General features: G+C 35.7%; 1 protein-coding gene across 1 annotated transcript; it reads left to right on the forward strand.

Annotated features, from left to right (window-relative positions):
• Window positions 1-682: 682 nt before the first annotated feature.
• LOC126723373 (WD-40 repeat-containing protein MSI1) lies at window positions 683-7,667 on the forward strand. Its single transcript, XM_050426758.1, has 6 exons — window positions 683-1,276; window positions 2,893-3,219; window positions 3,618-3,770; window positions 6,214-6,338; window positions 6,480-6,575; window positions 7,226-7,667. Exons 1-6 carry the CDS (start codon window positions 932-934, stop codon window positions 7,449-7,451), a joined length of 1,272 nt encoding a protein of 423 aa, XP_050282715.1. The 5' UTR covers window positions 683-931; the 3' UTR covers window positions 7,452-7,667.
• The last annotated feature ends 5,957 nt before the right edge of the window (window positions 7,668-13,624 follow it).

The following is a 13,624-nucleotide window of genomic DNA, read 5'->3' on the forward strand; positions in this document are numbered from 1 at the left end:
TGAAGTATTTCACGTTATTTTAAGGACCCCTAAAGTTTTACTTTTCTCCTTTATTATTTTCGTTCTTTGCTGTTCCTTGCTATTTAATGTGTATATTTTTTGCATGTTAGTATGTATGTGTTGTAGGATTCGCGTTTTGTGCACCACTTGGTTCGAAATCAGCCAAATTTAGCTGCGGTAAACCAAACTCAGTCCCTTAAAACAATAAGCATCAGGGCCAGGATCCTTGCTTCCTTACTTGGGCCCACATGCTTTTTTTTTTTTTTTTTTTTTTTAAAAAAAAAAAAACCCACACAATTGTATATTTTGAATATGTAAAATGATGTAAATTGAAAGTATATAATTGAAAAATTATGTACATTCTTTTGAAAGATTATATATATAGAATATACAAAATTGCATATATTCTTTGAAAATTTGTGTAAGTTAAATGTACATTTTTTTTGAAAGATTTTTTATATAAATATACAAAATTATATATGTTATTTGAAATTTGTATTTATTATTATTATTATTTTTTTCAATTTCTGGTGCCAAAGATCATGAAAACTTTATTTATTCATTTTCTAATATTAATATATATATTAGTTTGTTTACTTTGTTACGTTATCTGAAATTCGGGTTACATTTGACCCGACCCAAATCACCAGTTTAATTCTCCAAATTCCAAGACCATAAACAAAAGTTAGAAACTTAGAATTAAAATCTCTCACTCCGGATACTACTACTAATACTCAAAGCTCTAGGGTTTCTCTCACTCCATTTCCTTCTCCCCGCTCAATCTTTGGCGGGAACCCTCCTCACCTAAAAACAAAAAAAAAAAACCCAAAACCCCCAAATCTCCTCTTCATAAAAACAAAAAACAAGAGACAATTCACAATTCCAACACAAAAAACTCAGAGAGAGAGAGAGGGAAAGAGAGAAGAAGAAAATGGGGAAAGACGAAGAGGAGATGAGGGGAGAGATAGAGGAGAGGCTGATAAACGAGGAGTACAAGATCTGGAAAAAGAACACGCCTTTTCTCTACGATCTGGTCATCACGCACGCCTTGGAGTGGCCTTCCCTTACCGTCGAGTGGTTGCCTGACCGCGAGGAACCGCCCGGGAAGGACTATTCCGTCCAGAAGATGATTCTCGGCACTCATACTTCCGAGAATGAGCCCAATTACCTCATGCTTGCTCAGCTCCAGCTCCCGTTAGACGACGCCGAGAACGACGCCCGCCATTACGACGATGACCGCTCTGATTTCGGCGGTTTTGGCTGCGCTAATGGGAAGGCAAGCGCCTCTCCTTTTTTGTCTTTTTTTTTTTTTATAATTTATTAATTAATTATTATTATTTAATTTCTTATTATTTGCTTCGTTAGCTTAACTTTGATGCAGCTCAATTTGGTTGACATTGTAGTATTTGGTAATTTTGTATCATTATAGTTGAGGGAAAATTATAATTTTGGTAAAAAGCCTATGTATATAGCCTAGTTTAGATTTACTGATAAAATTGAATTCTGCCTACACCAAAAAAAGAAATCCATTGGTTGTAAAGAGTGATAATTATGTATCAAAACATTGTAGTTTCAAATTCTGACAAGTCTATGTCGATATAGCTCGACTTGGTTGACATGGTAGTATTTGGTAATTTTATATCATTATAGTTGAATGGTAGATTTTGTCATGAATTTAATTAATAATTACTTAATTACTCATGATTGGGGCGATCTACAAGTGCTTTTGTTTATACACTATATTGTTGGTATTATTATTATTCAAATTCTTATTACTGCTTTGTTAGCTCAACTGATAGAGTTTCTTATTGTCTAATAAAAGTCTTGAAATTGAATCTTGCTGGTACACAACACTCTGACTTTTAGTTGAGTGTCTATATATATAGCCTAGTTTTAGATTTACTGATAAAATCTCTTTTCATCAAATGGAAACCCATTGGTTGTAAAGTGCAATAATCATGTAACAATCGTTACCGTTTCAAAGTCTAATGAGTCTATGTAGATGCAGCTCGATTTGTTTGACATTGTAGTATTTGGTAATTAATATCATTATAGTTGAGGGAAAATTACTCCATTCTCTCTCAAATGAAAAGCAGTGAACTCTAGAAGCTAGGGCTTTGTTCACATTTGGGCACAAACACTATTCCGTTCTCAACGGAAACCCACCTTTGAGATTGAATGTTGACTTATCTTATTGCCATGTTCAATCTAAGACAGCGCTGATAGCTTGTAGTGAACAGCCCCCTTATGAAACCAACTGAAAGCTGCCTTTGGTACTTAAGTAGTTAAGGTTTAGAACCCTTGCAACTATGATGGAATGCCGTTTACTTGTTGCCAAACCCTTTGCCTTTCTTTTGAATCAAAGTAGGTTGCAACTGTTATATTTTAGTCGGTCAGGGGAAGCTGCTGTTTATACAAAAGCTCAGCTTCCTTGTCTTGCTACTGGCAAAGCTTCTACTTTGCTTGCTTCTCTCGCACTTACCTGCGCGAAGGCTTAAAGTCCTTTTCGCTAAGTCCATGGTTGTAACCGCAAAAAAGGGATCGAGTTTAATTGAACGATTACTTCTTTATTTTCACTTCGAAAGTTTCGACAAATACTATCAAGGAATAGATGTTCTGAATCAATCAATGAAATTAATTTTTTTTTAAAACAGCATAAAAAAGAAGTGAAATGGGGTTTTTTCAAACGTAGTAAAAGGGTGATTTATTTAATTATTAAGACCCACTATTATGTGAGAGGAAGTGGTATTGCTCTTGGAGTATTGAATAATTACTCAATTGCTCATGGGTTGAGGAGATCTGCAGGTGCATTTCTTTATATATTATATTGTTGGAATTGGTTAGTTATTTTGTGGTTGTTTAAATTGGAATTTTTTTTTTTTTTGCTTGCAGGTGCAAATAATTCAGCAAATAAATCATGATGGGGAGGTTAATCGTGCACGATATATGCCTCAAAACCCATTTATTATTGCTACTAAGACAGTTAGTGCAGAAGTTTATGTTTTTGATTATAGCAAACACCCATCTAAGCCTCCGCTAGATGGTGCATGCAGTCCCGACTTAAGATTGAGAGGCCATAACACTGAAGGATATGGTTTGTCGTGGAGTAAGTTCAAGCAGGGTCATTTACTGAGTGGCTCTGATGATGCTCAGATATGCTTGTGGGATATTAATGCAAATCCTAAGAACAAGACCCTTGATGCCACACAAATTTTTAAGGTGATTCTTTCATTTCTATGTGAATTGTTCAACAAAAAAAAAAAAGAATTAGCTAGCTAAGCCTGTGTGCACCCCTGCTTGTAAAATTAGTTTGACTAAATCTTTTTAAGGGTTTAAAGCATGATTTGGACCTGCACCATATTCACATGAAGCTGATTATCTCATGCTTTGGTACATTTTCAATTTAGAAGCTTTTTATTGACAGACTGGAAGTATATTATATGATGGCTGCAAAGAACTGTGTTGGTACTTTGAAGTTGGACAACTTCTTAGACAGAAAATATCTTATATCTTTTACTTCTTTTCAAATTTTAGTCAAACATCTGTAGTAAAATTTTTACAGCTAATGCTTTGTGATTTCTAACTTTGACATTGGTTTGGAATTGTTGCTATATTAGGTTCATGAAGGTGTTGTAGAAGATGTAGCATGGCATCTGAGGCATGAATACTTATTTGGCTCTGTTGGCGATGATCAGCACCTGCTTATATGGGATCTTCGGACTCCATCAGTGAGCAAGCCTGTCCAATCTGTTATTGCTCATCAAAGTGAGGTATATATTGCAAATACTCTCCCTCTCTCTCTCTCACACACACACACACACAAATGTGGGCAAATTGTTACTGGTGGTCTATGTTGCTACATTCTAGTTTACTAAATAATTTTGGGCTTCAAGGCCAAAGTATGAACTAGTTGATTGCTTTATGCAATTGTTAGGAAAGGGTGGGGTGGCAAATGGGTGGGTTAGAATAGTTCATAGATGGGTAAGGTATATAAATACCCATTTAAATTAATGAATAATAACCATAGCCAACCCAACTGGTTTATTTAGGCCAATTCCCTACCCACACATACCAAATTTTATATGCAGACATGAATAGAATAGATAATTATAAAACTGGATATTTGGGAAACCAGGTTTGGTTGAAATACTATTGAGGGTTTGTGCTTCCGGCACAGTGGTGTATGATAAACCGTGTTCTAAGCTGAAAAGAACACATTGGAGAAAGCTTAATGAGTCGATGCATTTTTATTTTTGTAATTTCCTTTCTTTATATATATATTTGATAAGTAATGCAATTCTTATTGATATAAAAAAAAGTCACCCAAATATATACAGAGTATACAACAAGGGACCATATAATCAATTACACAAATTACTTGGATCTATCAAATCAATAATAGAACATAAAGGTAGACTAGGCAAAACTGACATCCAATCCAACAAAGTTCTAAAGAAAATGAATTTGAGATTAGGCATAGTTCTCTTTGTCCTCGAAACTCCGATTGTTCCTCTCCCTCATATTCACCACATCAAACAATGCAATCCTTTCTTTGAAATTACACCCAAAAGACTAAAGGGGAATTGTGTTTATTGGATCAGATTTTGTCCTAGTCTCATTGAAAATGAAAAAGGGCTTCATAGTTTGGGCCACATTGATCTGTGTTTTTAGGAAACAGCAGGTTGGGTGGCATCTCCTAGCAAAAACAGAAGAAAAAGGTTAGCAACCTAGGGCAATACAAAATTGTACAGCGTTTTGGTCTGCAGCTTACTTCGCCAGTTCTCTTTCAGATATTAAGAGCCATAGAATCTCCAAGCTATGCAGTATGTCATACTGCAATGATGTCATTTTCTCCTCAAAGATGCTTTCAATCTAAAAGCATTTCACAAAGATCCCCAGCCCCATCATTGTAAGTGAATAACCAAATTTAAAATATAGGGGTGCCAGTTTGGGTTGGACCTAGGAGTAGAGGGGGAAAGGTTGAAAAACTTCATGCCAAAGGGTTAGAGACAACTGAAAGCCGAAATCCAGGAGAGTGGGGTAGTTGGGCAGGGGAAATTCTATGTTTTGGGGGGAACACAGCCATTTACCTGCTCTATATAAATGGGTAACAAATGTTCAGTATCCCTTTGTAGCCATTTCATAAATGGTCTACCTATTACCCATTTATAGATGGTGGTGAAGGGTAGGTAAATTTGTACAGGTAACAATTGCCACCACAGAAAAGTGCTTATGACTAATGTAGGGGCAATGTTACACCTATATTAGAAATTTATATGCAAAATTAGGCTTCATTGTCACTATGAAGTCATTCTATCATGAATTTGAAAGTGTTGGCTTAGACCCATAACCTACCTCACATCAATGTCTCTCTCCATATGACCTTAGGGAGCAGGCACTTTGGTGTGGACACCAGATTTATGTTGATTGTTCCATTGGTCCAGATTATGGGATTTGAATTGTTATCGAAATTGTTTTCATTTTGTGGTTGAGGGATTTGATTGCTGTCTTAATTATGATTTGATTTCCCTTAAGATAGCAATCAAATATCTAGGTCCAGATTATGATTTGATTTGATTGTAGCTCCCAGAGGAAACATTATTGGCATGTTTAGTTTGATTGATAATAAGGAATTCAAAATTTTTCTCTCTAGCTTGATGGTGATTCCAACTTTCAAGAAGCCTTAGGTAGTGGAGTCTAGGGTTATTCTGTGTTTTCCTTTCTTGCTCTTGCAACCTGTGTGCATCACACTTCTATAGTATTCCAAGGAGACAAATTTTTTCTGTCCTTATTGCTTGAATTTTAACTCAGCTCATGTTGTGATGTGATATTTGATTTCATCTAATCATACTATCTGTCTTGTGGAGGATGGCATAATGAGGAGGGGGTGGACGTAAGTTATTCAAGAGAGCAAGAAAAACTATTGTTCTTAATCCCTATCCTGTATTATGAATATCTGCATGATGGTGATACATAAGAAAGCTTTTATTATCTTGGGATGGTTGAGATACTTAATTTGTCTATGCTTTGTAATAGATTTGTATACAGCAACATCCCTTCTATGTTCTTTTGATGCTTTTAGTGCTTAAAGTCCGATAATTTTTGTTATATATATGAAATATACTTGGATATTCTTCAGAAAATATGCTGTTTTCTTTTTTATGTTTTTTGGTCAGTTGATGAAAATGTATTATTTTCATGATATTGTGTCAGGTAAACTGCCTAGCTTTCAATCCCTTTAATGAATGGGTTGTTGCAACGGGGTCTACTGATAAAACTGTTAAGTTGTTTGATCTTCGCAAGATTACCACTGCACTTCACACCTTTGACTGTCACAAGTAAGAATTCTCATCTGATATTGTGGATTCAACTATATGGATATATTTTTTGTCCTTGAACTATGTAGACGTTTTTTTAGCATGGGTTATTTGTATGTGTGACTATTCTTAAATTGCATATTTTGCTATGATGTAAAACAGGGAGGAGGTTTTCCAAGTTGGCTGGAATCCAAAGAATGAGACCATATTAGCATCTTGTTGTCTTGGTAGGAGACTTATGGTGTGGGATCTTAGCAGGTATTTGCTGAACCAACTAGTTATTGTCTTTGTTGAGGATTGTGTTTGAATCGGTATTTATTCATGTGTGAGTATTGAATCTAATTATCCTCTTTGCTTTTCTTAATTAGATTTAAATTGTGTTTGAATTCATTATAATTTATTCCACAGTGACAGTGTGAGTTTGCATGGGACTCATGTTGGCTTTCAGCTCATTATTTAGTGGCTGCTAGGAAAATATTACTGGACAAGTCATCCTAAGAGAATGCTTTTAGATTTGTCTGTTAGTGGATATGCATAAGTCATTAAGTGTATGAAAGAAGTGAGTCTCTCTAATGGTTACTGAAGTTGATGGAGAAGATGGTGTAACCTCACAAACTCCCTTTTCTGCAGTGATTACAATATTCAATCTAGGGAAGAAACTAGGAGTGTGGCAATGCACAATAAAAATAGGCATTACCTATAAAACTGTGCTTGTTTCAGTGTTTAGTGGCGTATATTTTGCTCACAGCTGATCACAATCCTAGAAAAAAGGAGGGTTATAGGTTGAAGGCCAGCATGACATTTAGCCACTTCAAATGGATTGGATTAGAAGAATACATGTGGCCAATTGAGGATCTATAGTTGATACTTTAAGTTCTAGAACTAAGGCTTTTTTGGTGTTGTTGCAGGATTGATGAAGAGCAAACACCAGAGGATGCTGAAGATGGACCGCCAGAGTTGCTTTTTATTCATGGCGGTCACACGAGTAAAATATCTGATTTTTCGTGGAACCCATGTGAAGATTGGGTTGTTGCTAGTGTAGCTGAAGACAACATACTTCAAATCTGGCAAATGGCAGAGAACATCTATCATGATGAAGATGATTTACCAGAAGAATCCACAAAGGCTGCTTAGTGTAATTTCCTAGTATTGACTTAAGACAAGTAGCCTGAAAAAGAAATAGGAAAGGAGCAACTAGGTATTTTCCTTATTTATTTGTTATTGGTTTCCCGTGTCTCTCCTTGTAGTCTATCTGTGAGATTTTGTGTTTTAGTTCTCTGTTAAACTGAACTGTCCATGTATCATCCGTGCATAGTTCTCCTAATTATTTGCCAGACTCAGCTTCGTTTAGGGACTGCATATGTGACTATTTTCATCAATTATGATTATAATGAAAAATGTTTTTGATTCATTAAAAAGAAAATGTTAAGATCTGTTCTGATCAAAAAATATTTAACTGCCAAATGTAACAATTGAGGAAAAAAGGAAAAATTCAACTGACAATGAATATTTTTGTACTCAAAAGCCTAGTTTGGGGTGTAACTGGGCCCAAAAAATAGAAGAATGAGATGCATTTCAACTTGTACAATAAATTTTGTGTGATGGAATTTAGTATGCAATTTGTAAAATGTTATATATCTGCTCCAATTCAACTTGTCGTATCAATTGAAAATCCATTCAACTCTACTCAATGCACTTATTAACAGAATTTCTCACTGCCCCTGATGTTTCCCTTTCTTCTTTAACTTTCATTTTTCTCATTCTTTTCTTTGAACTTAGAAGTTCCTTCTCGTTCCTTTCTCTGAGCTTAGAAGAGACCTATCTCTAGGAAGGGTACTGGGTATTTAGAGGGCTACGAACACAGCCTAGTTGACAGCCATGAGGGCCAACAGTTGGGCTTGAAAGTGGGCTTCGAGGCGAATGAGGGGTGCTTGGATTTAACTAGGGTTGCATTGATGTATGGAACTCAGTGATCCAAGTCAACCCGATGCGGTTGCCAGATTGAATCCAAGAGATGATGAAGCAGATGAAAGAGTTGGGTTGAGGCTCAAGTTGGATTCTAAGTTTTGATGGAATCTTTCTCTAATGGGAAGTAGTTGTTAATATATTGCATACTTCCAAGATAGTAGTTGTAATTGCATTCTTCCAAGAGAGTAGTAGTAATTGCATACTTCCAACAGAGGTTTAGAATAAGAGTTTTTTGTATTGCTTTGGAAATTTTTGTGTTATTTTCTTTCTTGTTTTGAACTAGTAAACAAATATATTTTCGATGTAATGGAATTTTGGGTTGCTGCTAGCTTGGTGTATACTTTGTGTTTTCTCTCTTTATGATATCAATGTAATGGAATTTTGAGTTGCTGCTAGTTGGCATTTTTGTGCCTTTCTTGCATTTGACAAATTTTCTTGATGAACAGAAAGTTTAAAAAATTATTCCTCATATATGATTATATTGAGGTGCAACATTGAGGCCAAAATCAGAAAAGTCTAGATAACAATGCATTCTTGATGAACAGAAAGTTTAAATCATTCTCAGATGTAGTTTCATGATCTTCCCTATTCTCTTCCCCATCTCCTTCTACATTCTCACAAGGCATGGCAACTACAAGTAACATTTCATCATTCTCTACATAAAAGACGATTCTATCAGTAAGCCATCCAACATGTAACTCATTCATATAGACCACTTCCTCATCTCCAATAACAAATCTAAAACCTTGCTCTAAATTACCCCTAGGGATCAAGTAATGAAACTTTGTAATAGTAGGTGCCTTTAATTGAACACACATGCCATGTATTTCAAAGTAGCTCAAACCGTTAGGATCACAATCTTTGACTAAATTCAATTTCCCACCTTAATGTGGTAGTTTTGGTTCCCACACAAGAGTACCACCACTATGAATCTCAAGTGTAAATAACAAATCAACGGTCTTCAAATAAATAAACTCTCTTGGGTTGTGTTTGAATACTTGAATTTGGATGAAATGCCTTAATTCCAAATCTATAAATTTTAAAATTCCTTGTTTGGACGTGTTTTATACCTTTAATGATTTGAAATTATAAATTTAATTTCTATTGAAGTAGGCCTTAAAGATTTCTAAAATTTCAAGGATTTAGAAGGTATTTCAAATCTAAAGATTTCAAGGTTTAAAATTTTTGGTGGATTTGTCAATTCCAAATCCTTGACATTTTTTAAACTATCCAAATAAGCTATTGATTAAAATCCAAATCCGCACCACTAGTTTCACCTCATAGATAGATTAACAACATAGACAATGATAGTAGAAAAAGCAATAATGTATACCATGTTAAAGACTAGCAGACAATTGAAACTTATAAGCACAAAGCAGCTAGAGGACTAACAGAAAATTGAAGCTTATAAGCACAAAGCAGCTTGAGGACAAACCTTAAAAATTAGGGCTGGGGAGATATAGAACATCAGGGAGACAGGGACCACAATCAAGACATGCAAGCACAGCAAAAAGATTCCAAAAAAACAACTCCAAACCCTAAAAATTCCAAGACAAAAGCGCAGCTTTTACAAAGCAAAAGCATTCTTCAGTACCATAGTCATCAAGGTATCCGGCCCTTAAGGTGTGTTTGGTAGAGTGGATTTTAAGGAGGATGGAAAAAAAAAATTGAGATAAAATGAGGAGAGAAAACTTTTTGGAGGGTGTTTGGTTGGAAGGGGAAGAGAGGAAAATAATGGTGGGGTCCAAGTGTTTTCTCCTCAAGCCCACTAAAAAGTTTTCTCTCCAAAATGAGGAGAAAACTAAATGAGAGAAGTGTGATTATTAAATGACAAAAATGTTCATGTGCACTTGCACATGGTCTTCGTACTTTGCTTTTTATTTTATTTTATTTTTAGTTCCAGTTTGAATGTTGCCTTGTCTTTTTTTTTTTTTTTTTGATTTTCTAAGGCCGTGGGTGCTTTGTTTCGTTCTCATTTATTTATTTATTTTTTTCTTGGGGCTATGGGTGCTTTGTTTTTGTGTTTTTTTTTTTTCTTGGACATGATTTTTTTTTAATAATAAATTTGGACATGTTTATCATTTTTTTTTAATTGGACACCATTTTTTAAAAGGGTATATGAGTATTTTATACAAACTCACTTTTTTCATCTCTCTACTTTTCCATTCCCAACCAAACAAAAATGAGGGAAATTAAAATCTTTCTTATCCTCTCACTTTTTCATCCTCCCACCATTTTTTATTCTCTCACTTTTCCATCTTCTCACCATTTTCTATCCTCTCACTTTTCCACCCTTCCAACCAAACGGACCCTTAGACATTAGGGTTATAAGGTTAAGAAAGAAAATGAAAAAAATATAATTTCTTTTGAAATCTTTACCCAAATTTTAAAAATAAAAAATTACAAACAAGATCACCAATTTCACATGTAACCCACATCAATTTTCACACAATTTAAAACCCTAGGTAAGGAACATGCTATGCTATAGTGTCATAAACAACAATGGGATCTAGGATCTTGCTACTCACCAACAGAAATCCCAAAATCTTTTGTTAAAGAAACAATCTTAACACTTCAATCAAACGAATTTTTTAAGAATAATCTTTGATCAAACATAAATTTCTAAATAATGAGAGTTCTTCTAGAGTGTAAAGTGGTGGGCTTTGCTTGTAGTGTTGGGTTGCTTCTTGCTACACTAGGCCCAAGTTTTCTGGTTAAGAGAGTTGGGACCGGTCCAACTACAACTCAATTTGGTCCGGCTTGTGCGCAAACTATGCCTTGTTTTCCAAGAACATGCTTGTGGCAGGTAGAGCTGTTTCAGATAAGTTGTGGCAGACAGACATGGTAATAATAACAAAATAAAATATCCTAACTACTTAATAGAAAATGACCAAATGATCCCTATTCAAGAAACATAATCACAGTAATAATAATCACTTTTACAAAAAGAACAAAGGGAACAAATGGTAATATATGTGGGTTAATCAGAAGAGAAAGAAGTCAGATTAAATCTGGTTCGTAGGAGCAAAACCAAAGAGGAAAGAACGTTTCTTCTCAACGCAATTAATCTCCCAGGAAAGTCCTGCTGTAGAAATTAACTACCTTGAGGGAAACAGACCTGAATGGTTGATGCACAAAGGGCCGTTCTAACTCTCTATCTATTTTCTTTTTGGTTTTTCTCTTTTCTTTCTTTCCCTCACACTCGTTTCTTTCTGTTTCCTGGTATATCTTTTTGAATTCCTATTCCTTCGTTATGGTTCCCCTCCTCTGTCCTTCTTTTGTTCACGGCAAGGGTCTCTTTTTATAGTGCCTGCCGTGATTGAATTTTACTGTTTTAGTCCTTAACATTCTTTGTCTGGTCTGGGTGTATTTACCGACCACTACTGGTCCGTCTGTGTGCCACCCCCCCCATCACAAGACAAAGAAGGGTATTTTGTTTGTTTGTCTGCCGTGACACCCTTTCTTACTATGGTTTGGGTTTTTTCTCTCTCCCTATCCCTCATGGCATGCACCTAGTGGTTCCAACTCAGCTTGCTTCTTTTGGGTAGTATGTTATCCCAGCAAGACACTTCCCCCAAAAGAGCCTGAGCAGGAACCTCAAAAATAGATTTTTTCCTTTTCCCCACCGCCAAACCATGCTCTCTTACCTCTGACCCACAACCTCATCATGCCCTGTATTGGCTGGGTACAGGTTGGTGGTGCCTGGGCCTTGTGCGTGCCTCCCTTCCATGTGTGTCCAAAATCTGCTTGCTGCTCATTCGTCTGCCGTGGTCTGGAGGCTTACTTGCATAGTTTGCCGCCCATTTTCTTAGATCTTTTATGTGAGCTGCTTTTCGATTTCCTACTCGCCTTAGGAGCTAGGCTTTATTTGATACTGGACCTTACATTTCTTCCGACCCATTTCTTGATTGCCCTCATTTCCTACCATATTACTTTGTCATTCCTGCTATAATGACTCAATCCTACTGGGCCTCTTTAGGCCAGCCGTTTACTCTTTCCCCCAGTGGCTTGGCATGGCCATTGGTTCTCCTACTTATGGGCTCCTATGTCCCTTTTGTTTTTCTCTTGGGCATCCTTGGTCCATTTGCTTTCTTTGGGCTTCCTTGACCCTTTTACTAACTTTGCATTCCCATGGGTTTTTACTAACTTCATTGGGCTTCCCTAGCCCAATTACCTTATTCTCATCCTTGGGGTTCATGGGTTTGCCATTAACCCCTTACTTTCTTTGTTTGCATTACTTTAAGCTTGCAGTGGCCCATTCTCACTTTTCTATATCATATGCTGCTCATGGGTATACTATTTCTCTCTTTTTGGGCTTCTTTAAACCCATTTGCCTCTTCAAGGCCTATTTGTTTATTTCATGGGCCTGTGATCCATTATTCCTGCCGTTTGGGCCTAATGGTTTTGCCATCTGTTTGCCAACTCTTTGCTGCCCTTGTTGCTGGGCTTTCTTCTTTCTTCTTGGATTCTCAAAAATGACCCTCAACATAGAGAAGAACCTAGAGTTCTTTTAACGTTTTGATGTGTTTTAATTGTTTGTTTAGTGGTAAACAGTAAAGTGGGTTATGACTACATAACGAAATTAACCTCAAGTTGATAAACATTCTTAATCACATATAGACAAAGTGTAATAGCCCCAAATTAGAAGTGGGACAAAAAATTGTTTCGGGTCCAAAATATATTAAAAAATTGCTCTTGATTTGAAGAGGAAGATACGAACACCCTCCCACTACATTCTGTAGTTTAAAACAAATGTCTTTAGTATTTTATTATTATACACTTCAAAATGTTAAACAGTGGCATTTTTATTTTTTGTATTAAGCCCATGTGAGGGAGCGCCAGCGGCCCTTCTCCATTTAGATCTCTCATATAATGATTATTTTAGTATTTTGCACAATAATCGTCCCCTTACTTTAATGTAAAACAGACAACATAAGAGCATCTCCAACAGTCAATGCATAGTCAAAATATAGAGAATATTTTACACTGTTCATGCTCTATATGCTCCTGTTCATGCTCCAGCAGCTTAGCTATATCCAGAAATTTTTTTTTGCTAATGAACAGTAACCCATCAAGTCTGATGGGTTACTGTTCATTCTTCAATTCATTTTTTTCTATTATAATAATTTGGTATTGAATAAAAAATTGTTAGAAGATGTGTAGTTGTTAAAAAAAGAATAAATAACGAATGAAGAAATAATATTTAAATAAGATAGAGAATGGGATAGAGAATCTGTTGGAAAGTGTATTTGAAAAAGTGAGTAGATAAAGGTAAAAGTCACTGTTTATTCTCCAAACAGTACAAAAATTTGATGAATTTGCTAGAGATGCTCTAAACT

Source organism: Quercus robur, chromosome 4 (assembly GCF_932294415.1).
Source record: "Quercus robur chromosome 4, dhQueRobu3.1, whole genome shotgun sequence".
Lineage (NCBI taxonomy): Eukaryota > Viridiplantae > Streptophyta > Magnoliopsida > Fagales > Fagaceae > Quercus > Quercus robur.

Excerpts from the sequence above, each read along its gene's own strand:
- LOC126723373 (XM_050426758.1), top strand. The coding sequence starts at position 932 with ATGGGGAAAGACGAAGAGGAGATGAGGGGAGAGATAGAGGAGAGGCTG. Across the intron at positions 1,277-2,892 it reads TTGGCTGCGCTAATGGGAAG|GTGCAAATAATTCAGCAAAT; the intron begins GCAAGCGCCTCT and ends TTTTGCTTGCAG. Across the intron at positions 3,771-6,213 it reads TTATTGCTCATCAAAGTGAG|GTAAACTGCCTAGCTTTCAA; the intron begins GTATATATTGCA and ends ATATTGTGTCAG.